Raw genomic sequence first — 15,907 nt, forward strand, 5'->3', positions numbered from 1 at the left:
TAGTGGGTTGCCATTTCCTTCTCCAATGCATGAAAGTGAAAAGTGAAAGTGAAGTCACTCAGTCATGTCTGACTCTTATCGACCCCATGGACTGGAACCTACCAGGCTCCTCTGTCCACGGGATTTTCCAGGCAAGAGTACTGGAGTGGGGTGCCATTGCCTTCTCCATATGCATGCTAAGTCACTTCAATTGTGTCTGATTCTTTACTACCCTGTGGATTGTAAATGGCCAGGCTCCTCTGTCCACGGGATTTCCCAGGCAAGAATACTGGAGTGGATTGCCATGCCCCACTTCAGGGGATCTTCCTGACCCAGGAATCAAACCCATGTCTGTTGCATCTCTGGCACTGGCAGGCAAAGATGGAACTGGTGAATAAACAACTCATCTTTCAAAGCAGGAAATGCACGTGATGTGGGTTTGGTCCCTGGATTGGGAAGATCCCCTGGGAAAGGGAATGGCAACCCACTCCAATGTTCTTGCCTGGGAAATCCCATGGACAGAGGAGCCTGGCGGGCTACAGTCCATGGGCATGACTAAGCACGAATGCACACAGGCTCTTACTTCAAAAGTCAAGGACCCGAGGCTTTGTGCAAGGTTTCAGTGATGAGGTGTGTTTTGACCAATATTTATTAGGTGTTTGCTCTAGGAGTATATGCACACTACATTGTTACTTCAAATCTTGTTTGTTGATTATTCCATTCTTTGAACTTTGCAGCTCCATGACAATAAATTTTGTGCATCCTCTGCTATTGAGAATTTAGAAATTCATACCTCATTTGTATTAATATACTCAAGCCTCTTTGAAGTTGAAATAGACTAGTCTGGCTGTAACTGAACTTATGTCCTGAGTCAGTCCCAGCGTGTGATATGTACACAAGTGCCCCCATGTATTAGTTCATAACAGGTTAAAAAAAGTATTCATTTGCCAAGCATAATTTGAGCGTCATGACTCTAGGTTATTCTTTATTTACCTATGTATGCAATTTCTAAAAGTTTTATACATATTTTAGCAGTATACTGGTGCTTCTCATTATTAATGTACTTACGAAATCATTATGGCTTACTTCCAACTATGTTATCCCGTTACAGAGGAGAAACATTTTAGCTTTGTGACATTAGACAGCCTTCCAGGATGACAGCCACACTAAAGGCATGTAGGAGGCACAAAAGGTGAACAAAATCAGAGGCTGAACTAGGGTTGGATAGAACAGTAAGAAGTGGAGAAGAGAAAAGGGAATGCCAAGCCATTTTGGTTCTGGAATTTGTTGGTAAAATAAGTCATCATTATGAAACATGAGAGTCTGTATTACTGCTTCATAATTCACAAAGATTACTCTTCATTAGGAAATGTCATCCAGAGGCTGGACTGAATCTGTCGTGTATTACTATTTTTTGTTTGTTTACCTCTTTTATTTTTATTTCGTTGTTATTTCCTGTAATTCTCCCTATCAGGAATATGTTCATTTTGGGACATTTTCTTTTCTTATTTCAGATGACTACACACTGCATGGTCCAATTTTCATTCAAGAACCGAGTCATGTAATGTTTCCTGTGGACTCTGAGGAGAAAAAAGTGAAGCTCAGTTGTGAAGTTAAAGGGAATCCAAAACCTCACATCAGGTTTGTTGACTTAAAAGCATGTGTTACCATGCATATCACTTTCTATTAGTAAAATCAACAAATACTTACGGAGTGCTGCTTACATAAAGAGCCTTTAGACAGACATCATTGGATATCCTGAGATGCTAAAGAGACACTCATATTCATGAACAGTTTAGTACCCAACTTTGTTTCTGACAATGCTAGAAATTAAATATCCTAATTGACCATTTCACTGAAAGCCTTAACATTACTTAACATATTTTTTAAAAACATCTTTTAAAAACGCATCAATAAACTGTCAGGAAAGTAGGGAATATTTAGTAAATGATCTGGAACCCAAAGAAGCAAACTGAACACTAAAATCATTTTTGACCTTGATGAACTATATGAATTGTAGCTTTGGATTTTGTAGTTTCACGGGGGACTAGGATCACAAGACAAGGCCTAGCCTCAACCAACTGGAGAATCTAACATGAGAAAACCTTCCAGAATATAATCGTATGGTGAATATAAAAGAAGTAGCCTTGCCTCCCAAAGGACTGAAAAGCAAAATTAATCACCTATTTTAAACCTTGGCACTACATGATTTTAGTAAGAGATGAAGCATAGCTGAAAAGGGAATTAGTAAAGTGCAAGATATATCTGAAGAAATTGTCTAAAAGCAGCAGATAAGAGGAGCAAAATGTGATAGAGAAGAGATTAAGCAAAAACTTTCACATATCTAATCAGAATTCCATAAGGAATGAAAAAAAAATAGGCAGAAGCATTATTTAAGGAGAAAACTAAGAATTTCCCAAAGCTAATTAAACATTCAAATCTACAGATTTAGTAAACCTAATGAATTTCAAGCAGTGCAAACAAAAATAAAGCCCTATATAGAGTTATCATGATGAAACAGAAAACACTTAACTCGAAGACATGATCGTAAACGTAGGCCACAGTTGTAATACAGCTAACTTTCAAAGAGATGACAATTAAACCAGCAGCTGACTTATCAGTAGCAACAAAAAAAGCAAAAGAGAAGACAGAATCTTCAATATGCTGAGAGAAATTAACTATAAAATTTTTGTATAGCAGAAATACTTTTTATAAAGAAGAACAAAGTAAATTAGTTTTTAGGTAGACAGAAACTGAAGTTTGACTCCAGCAGACCCTGCCTAAAGAAAATTCTGAAAGATATACTTCAAACAGAATAAAAATAATCCCAGGTAGATTGCCTTTAGATACAAGAGTGAATGATAAGTAAAGCAAATGGTAAAGGTTAGTATTTCCACATAAAAACCAATTGCACTAAACAACAAAAATAGTAAAAGCATACTATCTTGTGAAGATTAAAAGATAAAATTTAAAAGTCATGACAATATTAGAAATAAATTGAAAAGATACTGCACAATGGAATCTGTATGGTTAAAAATATGAACTAAAGTTGGATCCCTACCTCACAGCGTACACAAGGGTCAATTCCGAGTGAATAGAAGACCAACATGTGAAATTTGTAAAATGTTTCAAAGGAAATAGGCATGCATATTTAAGACTTTAGTGGGAAGAAAAAAATTCAATTATAACCAAAAGAACAAATCATAGAAGAAAATATTTAACTTCACTAATGTTAAATATTGCTGTTCAGCAGAATATACTGGGATGAGTAAAATTATAAGCTTCCAACTGGGAGAAGATATTTGTGATACATATTATTTACAACGGAGAAGGCAATGGCACCCCACTCCAGTACTCTTGCCTGGAAAATCCCATGGGTGGAGGAGCCTGGTAGGCTGCAGTCCATGGGGTCGCTAAGAGTCGGACACGACTGAGCGACTTCACTTTCACTTTTCCCTTTCATGCATTGGAGAAGGAAATAGCAACCCACTCCAGTGTTCTTGCCTGGAGAATCCCAGGGACGGGGGAGCCTGGTGGGCTGCTGTCTATGGGGTCGCACAGAGTCGGACACAACTGAAGTGACTTAGCAATAGCAATTATTTACAAAGTCTGAACTATTTAAAGAATTCCTACAAATCAAAAGGTAACAGACTTCCAACCTAATTAAAACTTTACCAAAAGACTTGATCAGGTACTTCTTAGAAAAGACTATTAAATATCCATTAAACATACAATAAGATTACCATTAGTAAATGCGCCCTGTGTGTGCTTAGTCAGTCATGTCCGACTCTTTGCAACCCCATGGACTGTAGCCCGCCAGGCTCTTTGTCCATGGGAATTCTCCAAGCAAGAATACTGGAGTGCATTGCCATGCCTTCCTCCTCCAGGGGATTGTCCCAAACCAAGGATTGAACCCAGGTCTCCTGCATTGCAGGTGAATTCTTTACCCTTTACTGTCTGAGCCACCAGAGAATAAATAGCCCCCATTAATAAATAGAAATGTATAAACTAAAACTAAAATGACAGACCCTTTCAAACTCATCAGACTGACAGAAATTTGCAAGAACAAATTTAGCATAAGTAGTATACTGAATATAACCTGGCATGTTCATACAAGGTAACCTAATGAAGTAGTGAAAATGAATGAACTAGAGCTACAACAACATGATCATAGGAACATAACTTTGAGTAAACAAAGCAAGTCACAAAAAAATACAAAGAGTATAATCCTGTATTTATTAAGTTCTAAAGCAGGTAAGATAGAGGATAGATAAGGATACTAGCATACATGATAAAATCATAAAGAAAATCAAAAGAATGAAATAGCAAAAATTCGAAGTTATCATGAACCATTGAGAGGGAAATGATTGGAATGAAAATGGATATAGGAGACTTCAAAAGTAATATTCTTTTTCTTAGAGATCTTTATTGTCCTGTGATTCTTTATAACTTACATGTATCTTATAAATATAATTTTGTCTCTATTCACATTTAGTGATATAAACCTTAAGCTAATAATCAATATGTGGTAGTATGTGAAAACCAAAAGAGTATATGGCATGTGTATCACAGTTTAGGTGAAGAAGAGATTGGAATCATCCAAGAGTTATAGAAGAAGAATTTGAGCTGAGGTAGATAGTTTTCAGATTGGAAGGATGCTGGCATTAACATAGTAGAAATTATTTTACAGTTTAGTTTGTATGCCAGTTCATTTATTCATCAAACATAGCATTATTCATTGGACCACTCCACTGATATTTCAGACTGAAGTCTAGTCCATGGAGTTGACTCAGGAATGACCCTGGCTGAATTATGTAGGGTTTCCACACTAGATTCCTTCACGGTAGTTCTGCTTTGAACTAGGGTGTATATTAGGATTCTAAAAAATACATCCTTTAGGAAAGGTGTTTAAACCACCATATTAAGCAGCTGCAATGTTCCAGTACCATGCTAGGGTTGAAGAATTCAAAGCTGAATAAGCTACATACATGTTCAAGTAGTATACTTTGGTGGTGAGTGCCTAGAGAAGGAAGTACAAGGTTAAGTGTGAGAAAAGAACGTCCAGGTTCTAGGGTATCCTGAGGAAAGAAGGTCTTCTTCAGGAATGAGAGGGAGCATATCAATAAAAGTTTCCCAGAAAAGGAGATACTTAACTGAATTTAGAGCTAAAGATCTTTTGTCATAGGGATGGAAAAAGGAAATATATTCTAGAAAGAAAACAAAACCCTCTCCAATAGACCATATAATTAGGATGAACATGTATTTTATCATCCAAACCAGGACACTTATGAGAGCGAAAGGCCGTTGTTAATAATTATCTAGGACAGTAAGTGTATACTCAGAACTGCCCTGGACAAATCAGAATATGTAGTTATTCTCCCTATATTAAGTTGAATTCAAAGCTATATCAAATAGTTTTTTTAATGCTTTATGTAGTAAAAATACATAAATAAATAAATGCAAGAGGGAAAGTTTCCTATACACATAAATGATGATATAATGGCCCCCAGTTCTTAGTACATCACCAAGTGTAAGTTCAAATGTGAACAATAAATGAAAACAAAATTTGCAGCAGAATTTGGCAAGTTGCTGCTTTGTTTCTCCCCAAACTGTGACCTTTAATTAACTCTGCCTTTGTAACATTGTACTTCTAGATATAGGGGCTTGCTTTGTTATTTAAAACAAGCAGAGGAACAGAAACCTATTATGTTTTTAAAGATTGCTGGGAAACACTGAGAAGAAAACTTTTAATCACATGCGCTAGGTTTCTTTTCCTTTATTATACCTTCGGCAGTTTCTTATGAAATAATAGCTCATTGGTACCTAGGAGCTAAAAAACTCCCTTTTGTTGAAGGAAAGAGCAAGAGAAAGAATGGAGAGATCAGATATTTTCAGCATCTTTCTGGCTGAACTTTATCTGGGCTCAGGCTGACTTTGAGGGGGAGAAATTCATGGGAGAAATTCAAGGTGATTTCTCCATGGGGATCTTTGCCATTAGGCTTTTCCCTCAAGCACCCCGATTGGCCTCTCTTCTTTGTGTTTATTCGCTGAACAGAGCCTTGTCTTTTCACTGTTTCCTGCCCCTCAATTTTGAAAGGATTGACTCAGACCCAGAAAACCTTAAGAAGTTTTGGCGTGTGCACACTTGCCTTGTATTAAAGTTCCCTGAGGAAACGTGACATGACCTATGACTCTCAGCCTCCCTTTCCCGTCAGAAAGGATGGTCAAGTACTCAATGGAAGTACTTTTACTGTGAAGTTAGTATTCAGCTTGGTTTGCAGACTACAGATTCCAGGTCAGAAAGGTCCTTCCCCTTCTTAGCTGCCAATTTGAAATAGTGAACAAAGAAAAGGGGATGTTTTGCTACAATACGTCCCATAGATAGCTTCCCACTAAGATCTGAAAAATGGTACCTTCCAGAGCTTCACAGTGTTTGGTTGTGCACAGACCCCTCTCTGAAGAGGATGGTGTTGTGTTTCCCCAAGTGATGCAGAAACCAGCTTATGAGACTCACCCATTTGCCTTGGCCCTTGGGAAAATCTCTGTGTGCCAAATAAGCAAACCTCTCTATGAGCAGTTCTTAAAAGACTCCTCAAAAACTGAAAATAAATTGTGACTTTTTCAAGACTGTTTCAGTATGGAATAAGATAAGGAATTCAGTGCAGTCCCCATTCAATTGGAATGAATAGTGACTGCATTGCAATAAAACTTGGTATAGGGCTTTGTAAAGGAGACTCAGCTGCATTTCACAGCAAGTGCTTTATTTTCTAAATAATGCATTGTACGTAAAAGCGGGTAATAAAGTAGATTAATGGACTTTCTACGGAACATTTAAGTTGAGATGACATGTGTAGACAGACCCGCAGAGGTGTTCTCATTATCCCTACCAAGACTTTTCTAAAAAGACTCACGTGGTCTCATTCCTGAGTTCCATACTCTGCTTGTGGCTCACGTTATATTGCAATTTCCTCTTTGAGCTTTTAGATTTGTCATATTAAATTGCTCAACTATCATTTGAAGCGAGAATTATGATAGAAATGTGACCAGGTGACTCAAAAAATATCTAGGGCAGCCAGTCTGCTCTGGAGATTCATGAGCATATAGACATGCTAGGATATAACCTGGCTGTTCTCTTTTTATTGCTTATTACTTTCTTGTCTGTGTCAGAACACAGAATTACTGTCAAGCTTAAGAACAGTTTCAATTTCTAATACCCATCTTCTTATAAACAAACACATAAAGAGTTATGTTCCATTTCCCGATCAGGTCCACCTTTCCCACCCCTCATGTTTCTGTATTTTCGCTTTTCAAAGACACAGACTTGAACAAACATACACCCTTATGCTGTGGTAGGCTAGGATGCTTCATAAGTTTTGTACGCACACAGCTAAAATATCCAGCCAAGAAGTAAAATATTTAGTGAAATATCATAAGCACTGATTGAGAACATTGAGTGTCAAGTTCTAAATGACTGACAGGGCTTGATACAGGCAAACTAGCTGAAGGGAAGGCAGAATGCCCACCTAAACAAGTAAGGAGAATCCCATAGGAGGTTGGGGGGAGCTGGGATTTATCTTGACCAAGGATATTGAGGAAGACTTCATTAGAAAACGTGTGGTTTAAGATTGTAGTGTGAGAGACATCTTGGTGGAAAAAAAGCACTCACCCTAACATTTTTTTGTTGATAACCAGTATCCAAAATCTGAAAGCAACTGACCTTTCATTTTTTCATTTAAATCCTTTTACATGATGCACACCAGCCCGAGTGCCCCAGAATTGTTATAAGAGGGTGCACAATGAGTATATATGTATATGCACACATTTAAATATTGTGTTTTTTGTTTGTTTGTTTGAAGAAAATAAAATGACTGTTTCTCACTCTTTAGTCCTGTTATTGTTTCTGATCAATTTTCTTTGTGCTCTAGTCTTGCTTTATTTTTGGTCCCTAGTGTGACTGCTCCTAGGAAACTATTGATGATAATTCAGATACTCTGACTATACTGTTTTCATTACCTGATTTGGGTTTAACCAAAAGGTGCATTTGGGCTCTTCTGTAAGATGTTATGGGAAAACCCAAATGAACTTTTTGGTCAAGCCAATATTTTTTGTAGGATAGTGGGGAAAGAAGAGGGAAAAAAACAAGATAGTCATTGTATTATATTAGTTTGAAAGTTTGTACATATTAAAACAACTTACTGAAAGACCCTTTGGTTAAAATAAGCTCTCTCTGGAATGTTATTGGCTGTTTAGAAAAAAAGAAAGGAAGTGAAAAGTAGATTTTTTACTAAAGTCTTGCTGTTTAAATGTGTGAGTCCCACTAAAACTTATTTATTGGGCCAGACTGTGTACTCAGATTCAGATGATCTGAGTAAGCAAACAGGAAAACAACAAAACCCTCTTTGTATCTGTTACCTAATGGCCCAGTCTACAGTTTATTGGGCTGGTTGATTGATGTTTGAGTGCCAGTAGCTAAGGAGATCTTCAAAGTGATACACGATTAAGGCTAGTTTGGTTCCTAAGACAGCTCTAGATCAATAGAATTCTTCTGCTTTGTAGTCAGCCATTTCAGTCATATTAAGGACCAAGTCAAAGCAAATCTGCTGCAATTTCATCAAATACTCAGCCAACTACCCGAAAGTGGGGTATTCTGTTATCTCTATAGACCTATTAAAGAATGACTGCAAACCAGAAAAAGAACTTTTACTGAGGAGTGCTATTTGAAGATGCTTATACAAGATGCTATGGGAAATTTCCAAAAAAGAAAAAAAGGAGTGAAGTGTCTGTAGCACTGTAAATAGCCATAAAAACAGGTGTTAAAATTTTAATATCAGTTTACCTAAAAAGGATGTGCTCATGTCATAAACATTTGTATTGACACCATTTCTATGTAGAGCTTTTCTAATTTTTTTTTAACTGTGGTTTAAAAAAAAAGTCACAGATGATATTTCATGCTATTTGTAATTTTTTTATATATACTTTATACAATTTAGAAATATTATTTAATATTACAAGACTTTATCTCCTGGCATTTTTATACTATAGGTGGAAGTTAAATGGAACAGATGTTGACATTGGTATGGATTTCCGCTACAGTGTTGTTGAAGGCAGCTTGTTGATCAATAACCCCAATAAAACCCAAGATGCTGGAATGTACCAGTGCATAGCAACAAACTCGTTTGGAACAATTGTTAGCAGAGAAGCAAAGCTTCAGTTTGCTTGTAAGTAGCAATTATATCACAATGCAAATGTGACTTTGAATTTTTGTGCCATTGTACCAATCAACCTTTAAAGCAGTTTATCTTAAAAAATCAAAGAGATTTCAATTTATGTTGGTCTTCTTTACCTTTTCCAATATTTGCAAAATATCGCTTTTGTAGGATAAATGGTAAATCTGAATGGGAAGATGTATTCTTCTGAACTTATAAGGGTTGAGATAGTTTGACTATATGATAACTTGGTTACATGATGCTCTATACACATAAATTCACATATACTCAAATTTATACACATAAAGTTTACATATACAACAGGTTATACACACACACATTTTAAGGAGAGTGTATAAGCAAGCAATGGAACTGCCAGTAACTTAATAATCAATGTGTGAAGTGATTTAGCCATAAAGCTCACAGCTGGAAAAGAGAAAACCTTGGTAGTGTATTAATCCTGTAATTCTCTAGTTCTTTTTCTTCTTTGAAAGAAAAGGGACATTTTGAAAGCCATTACATAAACAAAAAGTAGAGACAATCAAAGCTTTACCTTTTGCATTTCTGGTTTAGAACATTCAAAAACAAATTTGCCATCTCTTAAGACCACCGCCTAATAAAAGTTTATGAGCATACGGAAAGATAGTGGAATTTAGAAATAGCAAGTTGAAAGTAAAATCAACGGGCAAGAGCAATCAGTACACATTTGAAATAGACGCCTTAGAGGATGGCTGTTCAGCTGTATTTTAAAGCATTTATGTGTTTGCTTATGATTATATGTTTCCCTCTGTAAAATCCCAACTGATATAGCAGTGCATTAATGTCAAAGGTTTCCTAATTACGAAATCTGTTGGCAGTAACACTGTAGAACAGTCTCATTAATAAAATCCTCCCGGGAAACTCAACACCAAATATACCTAATATCCAGTGCTTAATCTATTATTGCCATTTGGTGGCATTTTTATTAATTGAGAAATGAGTTTTCTAAGCATTAGGTATATATGGGACTCCAGGATTATTTTATTTTTGAATTTCTTCTGAGGTAATCTTCCAAATAATTAAGGTGAGCAGAAAAAAAAAGGAGAGTATATCTGATTGAGTGGTATAGAACCAAAGTGTTTATTTCCTTTGGTTTAACACAAACCTAATATCTATATTTATTTTTAACAAGGAGATTTTCTTGGATTCATTTTAGAAAATGATCATAAACTTCCAGAGTAGGGAAACCTCCATATTAAATTTCTTTTATTTTTGGATTTCACAGTGTAGGAAATTTTAAAAAACAGTAATAATAATAGCACCAGAAAAGAGATTAACATACCAGGAGCAACTTTTCATTTTTCTAATTTATGACATTTAAAACATAAATTACTAATTCTTAAGACTCTCGTTTTGTAAAAATCCATACATTTCTACTACCAAAAATATTGGAAAGACAGAATCTCATATTCAGCTACACTCATTTAAACAGGGGCTTCCCAGGCGGTGCAGTAGTAAAGAATCCACCTGCTAATGCAGGAGACACAGAAAAGTGGATTCCATCCCTGGATGGAAAAGATGCCCTGGAAGAGGAAATGGCAACCCATTCCAGTATCCTTGCCTAAAAATTCCATGGACAGAGGAGCCTAGTGGGCTACAGTCCATGGGGCCATAGGGAGTCGGATGCGACTGAGCATGCAGGCACACATTCACGTTTAAATAGCACAGTTCAGCCAAAGTCAAAGCTCTCCCACTCATTTTGCATTTGAGTGGCCTGAGTTTGGCACCTACCCTGCTTTCCCCATTCTTCATGCCTAATATCCTACAACCCTCAGAATCCTTGGTTGATAATCATTCAGTTTGAAAAATTCTGAAGATAGAGAACTCATCAGTTCATTACAAAGCATCCTGAACTGTAGTTGCTCTAGCTGTGCAAAAACACAAAAACAAGTTCAATATCTCGTCCTTGAAATTGAAGTAGATATTTAAATCTCTCATCTTCATTTCTGGTACTTACTCTATGATTTTGGTTAGGCTTCAAATCTGAAAATATGGTCATACTCCCTGTCCCATATTTATTTTCTTCTCTAGGTACTTAATCCACAACCAATTTCTTCACAACACAATTACACTCAATTATATATCAAGCATGACCCTTTAGAAATGTACTTAATTCTATGCATGTACTTGACCTTAGCAGAGGACAGTGGGAACAGTAGTATCCTATGAAATAAATGTGTCTTTTGGCAAATGGGACTGACAATGATACTCACTGGTTTTGTTTTCGTTTTTAAAGCTCCAATCTCATATTTCAACTTTATTTTGTGTAAAATCAGAGGGTTGATTTTTCATGAATGGCTATTTATCCAGAGCTCCCCAATCATGTTATTTTATTACCTAAAATCAGAATATTATATTTACTTCTATTACATTCACCTTCTGAGTAGTGACTCTTTGTTCCATCACAGTTGAAATTGTTTTAAATCTTTTTTTTTTAATCTAACATATTGATTATCCTTCTTGTTCAGTGTAGCAGAAAATGTGATAAGCTTGTGTCCATTCAAATAATTGATAAAAAATGTTGACCTGGACAGGGCAGCCTGCCAGTAGAGAATGTCCACTAAAATAAGATTAAATTTATAAATCAATATCCTTCACATCCTCTTGTTCGGTTAGCTACAAATTTACCTGAACATACTGCACTTGAACCCCAGTTTCTCCTACTTGTTCTTAGAGTGATGAGGACCTTTGCCTGGTGGAAATCAAGATGTACTGTTTCTACACATCCGCTTATACCTGCTGTCTGTGCATCTTCTCTACTCTTCCCTAACCATTTATCATAAAACAGCCAGAGTAATCTTTTAAACATGTAAATGAGATCATTCCACTTTCCTGCATTACACCTTGTACTGCACTTAGAATAAATCTCAAATTCATTACCATAGTCTCATTTTCATTTCTTGAAGATGACAAATGATCTTTTGCACCAGGGCCTTGGTATTTTCACTCTCCCTGCCGTATTTGCTTTTCTCCTGATCCTTCACATGCTCACTTCCTATGATTCTCTGTTCTCAAATGAGATGTGACCTCCCAAGAGAAGTTTCCACAGCACCATGTCTCACCTGGGCCTCCCAGGTGACGCTGGTAGTGAAGAACCCGCTTGCTGGTGCAAAAAATGCAGATTTGACCCCTGGGTTGGGAAGATCCCCTGGAGGAGGGCATGGCAACCCATTCCAGTATTCTTGCCTGGAGAATCCCACGGCAAGAGGATCATAGTGAGCTACAGTCCGTGAGGCCGCAAAAGAGTCGGACAGGACTGAAGCAATTTAGCACGCACGCATGTCTAATCTACTCCAGTAGTCTTGCATGGAAAATCCCATGGAGGGAGGAGCCTGGTGGGCTGCAGTCCATAGAGTCGAGAAGAGTCGGACATGACTGAGCGACTTCACTTTCACTTTTCACGTTCATGCATTGGAGAAGGAAATGGCAACCCACTCCAGTGTTCTTGCCTGGAGAATCCCAGGGACGGGAGAGCCTGGTGGGCTGCCGTCTATGGGGTCACACAGAGTCGGACACGACTGAAGCCACTTGGCGGCAGCAGCATGTCTAACCTAGACACAGTCTCTGAAAAAGCAGTTCCTAGCATTTCTTCTCCTGTCCTCTGTCTGTCTTCTTGTAGCCCTCTACTTTTCTACATAACAGCATCTTTTTCAATCATTAGGACTTACCATGACATGGAACAATTTTGTGTATTTCTTTTTTCTCTCCATTCAACTCCCTTAATATAATCTAAGTTCTGAGAGAGCCGAGACTATCTTGTCCCCTCTGTATCTCCAGAGTCCAGAATGATTTATATATAGGAATAAAGAAAATCTTTTATTAATTACCTATTCAATGATACAGGTTATTTGGGGGATGATACATGTTTTTTTGTAAACTTGCATCCTTTCTCTTACAGTCATTTTCTAGAGTCTGTCACCTTGATTATTAATGTAGTTTGTAGATCTTTCTTTTCTATCCTTTTTATATTAAAAAAATTAAAAGACATTGACTGTCTTCAAAAATTGTTTTTAATTGTTTAGAATAAAATATCTTTTTCTAAGTGATATGAGGTAAAGTATGACAATCACATCTTTTGAATGTTACTGAATGTTTGCTTCTCCCCAAGCATTTTCATAATCATTGAGGGAAAAAAAATATTGTCTTTTGACCATACTTACTGCACAGTAATACACAAGTGAGACTATTTCTTCAGTTTTAATTAAGTGATTTTATGGCTGAAATGGACCTTAATGTTTTCCTGACTTGTATATTTTTTTAAAAAATTAAAGATTGAAATAACCGCATTACTGTTACTTACATAATTAATAAGTAAAAGCCAAAGAACAGCACCTTCAGTTCCTAATCTGGGGCACCTTGTCCTGTGTCTGCTTTAGACTCACTTTGATTTATAAGGAAAAAAACTCTTCATCTTTATCTAATATGTTCTACCTTCAAATCTCATTTATATACCTTCTATAATTTTATCTGTATGACACTCTTATAAGGTTGATATCATTTATGGTTTATTTTTAAAATATTATCATGCTGCTTTTGTAGACAGAATTTGGTAATCTCTTTTATTCAGCATTTTAAAAAATGAATTAATTCACATAAGCAAAAATTCTAGTTAATGGAGATGATGTCTCTAAGGACCTCCACTTTTCTTAGTTCAATATCTTTAGGACAGAAATCTTTCCTTGATTAAATAGGCACAGCATAACTGCTGAGGTGTGGACATTTCCATGAGCATAGACTGTTGTAATGTAATTTGGAGCACATTTTGTTTTCCATCCCCTGCAATATTAAGCCACCACTTCTCTATCTGTCACTGAGCCTATTTCTAATGGTAGACTACCAATGCCCTTTCTACCATCTAGTCCTTGTGTTTCACCTTGGGCTAGCAAACTTGATTGATTAGTTTACCAGGGTCTACCCAGCACCTGGCATTTAGTAAACTTGCAATAATAACTGTTGAATAAATGAATAAGTTATAAGGATTGGATGTTAAAGTCATCAGGCCATGTGTGGGACATGAGTTGAACCACTCTGTTGAAGGACTTTCTGACACTCCTTTGGTAGTGCTTTGGAGATGGATGCAAATACTTCTACCTTGAGCTTGTGTAGAAGACAGTTGGTATCCTAATTCCAGATAAGGGTATTTGGGGTCGGGACGCCTTAGCCTAGTAAAAAAGTTCATGTACTGAGCACATCAAAAATGCCATCAAAGTTGATTTGTATCCTGAAAACCTGGCCTGAGATTATGCATAGTTTCAGTAAAGTGTTTAGCAACTTCCTTTCAGCTCTCCACCCTGCAAGGGGAAAAGCAAGTTGAATGTTCTTTAATTCTGAGGTAGGCAACTGAATCAGGAAATCAGGCCAGGACTGGAAGGAATTTCAGTTCATTATTTTTCACTGCTTCATGGTGGGGATTTTTTTCAGAGGCTGTATCTATATAGAAAGAAGTGCTCTAGCTCCACCATCCTCACTACCGACTTCCCAACCAAGTGTGCATATGTGTTCAGTTGCATGAGTAATGCCTAACTCTTTGCGACCCTATGGGCTGTAGTCCACCAGGCTCCTCCGTCCATGGGGATTCTTCAGGCAAGAATACTGGAGTAGGTTGCCACGATCACCTCCAGGGGATCTTCCCAGCCCAGGGATCGAACCCACATCTCTTATGTCTCCTGCATTGCCAGGTGGGTTCTTTACTACTAGCACCGCCATACCAGCCCAAATCTGCTTGAGAATCACCTTGCACAGTTAGTCAACAGGGCAATTTTGTTCTCTGACATATAGATATGGATTTTAAAAGTAAGTTGTAATACACACTTACAGGCTTACAAAATATCCAAGTCACTATTTTAAAACTTGTGGATGTGGGCTTGAGAAGCTGAAATACTCTTTTGCCTAAGTTTAAACAGAGTGCGATGTCCATTGCTCCCTTCCACTTTGTGTGTTTTATACTGCTGCTAGAACCGAGACTTCTCATCCGAGCTGTGGGATGGCCATACTTCTTTCTTAGGATTGTTATGAAGATTAAATTTTAAGGCATAAGAATAATTCCTAGTAAAAGCACGGAACGATTCCTAACATGAGAAAATGATGAAATAGCTGCCTCTGTGTTTTTCATCTCTTTCCCCTATTTTCCACTTCTTTTCTGTCTTTTAAAAATAAGAATAACAACTAACCTTTATTAAGAGTTTAGGTATATGAGATAAGAATGTAAGTCCTGAGGTCAGAGTACCTGGGTTGAAATTGTTTATTCTATAACCCTGTGACCTGGGACAGGGTCCTTCTCTCTGCCTCAGTTTCTTTCTTTCTTTTTTTTTTAATTTTATTTTATTTTTAAACTTTACATAATTGTATTAGTTTTGCCAAATATCAAAATGAATCCACCACAGGTATACATGTGTTCCCCATCCTGAACCCTCCTCCCTCCTCCCTCCCCATACCATCCCTCTGGGTCGTCCCAGTGCACTAGCCCCAAGCATCCAGTATCTTGCATCGAACCTGGACTGGCAACTCATTTCATACATGATATTTTACATGTTTCAATGTCATTCTCCCAAATCTTCCCACCCACTCCCTCTCCCACAGAGTCCATAAGGCTGTTCTATACATCAGTGTCTCTTTTGCTGTCTCGTACACCAGGTTATTGTTACCATCTTTCTATATTCCATATATATGCGTTAGTATACTGT

The 15,907-nt window shown here is 37.1% G+C and overlaps 1 protein-coding gene across 3 annotated transcripts in view; it reads left to right on the forward strand.

Moving 5' to 3' along the window:
• Nucleotides 1-15,907, forward strand: part of CNTN4 (contactin 4) — a 999,337-nt gene that overhangs the window by 652,065 nt on the left and 331,365 nt on the right. For all 3 annotated transcript variants that reach the window (XM_010862023.1, XM_010862025.1, XM_010862024.1), the window contains 2 exons: nt 1,494-1,620; nt 9,022-9,197. In XM_010862023.1, coding sequence (XP_010860325.1) covers nt 1,494-1,620; nt 9,022-9,197 — 303 coding nt within the window. The remainder of the gene's footprint in view (nt 1-1,493; nt 1,621-9,021; nt 9,198-15,907) is intronic.

Source organism: Bison bison, unplaced genomic scaffold, assembly GCF_000754665.1.
Source record: "Bison bison bison isolate TAMUID 2011002044 unplaced genomic scaffold, Bison_UMD1.0 scf7180017864474, whole genome shotgun sequence".
Taxonomy (NCBI): domain Eukaryota; kingdom Metazoa; phylum Chordata; class Mammalia; order Artiodactyla; family Bovidae; genus Bison; species Bison bison.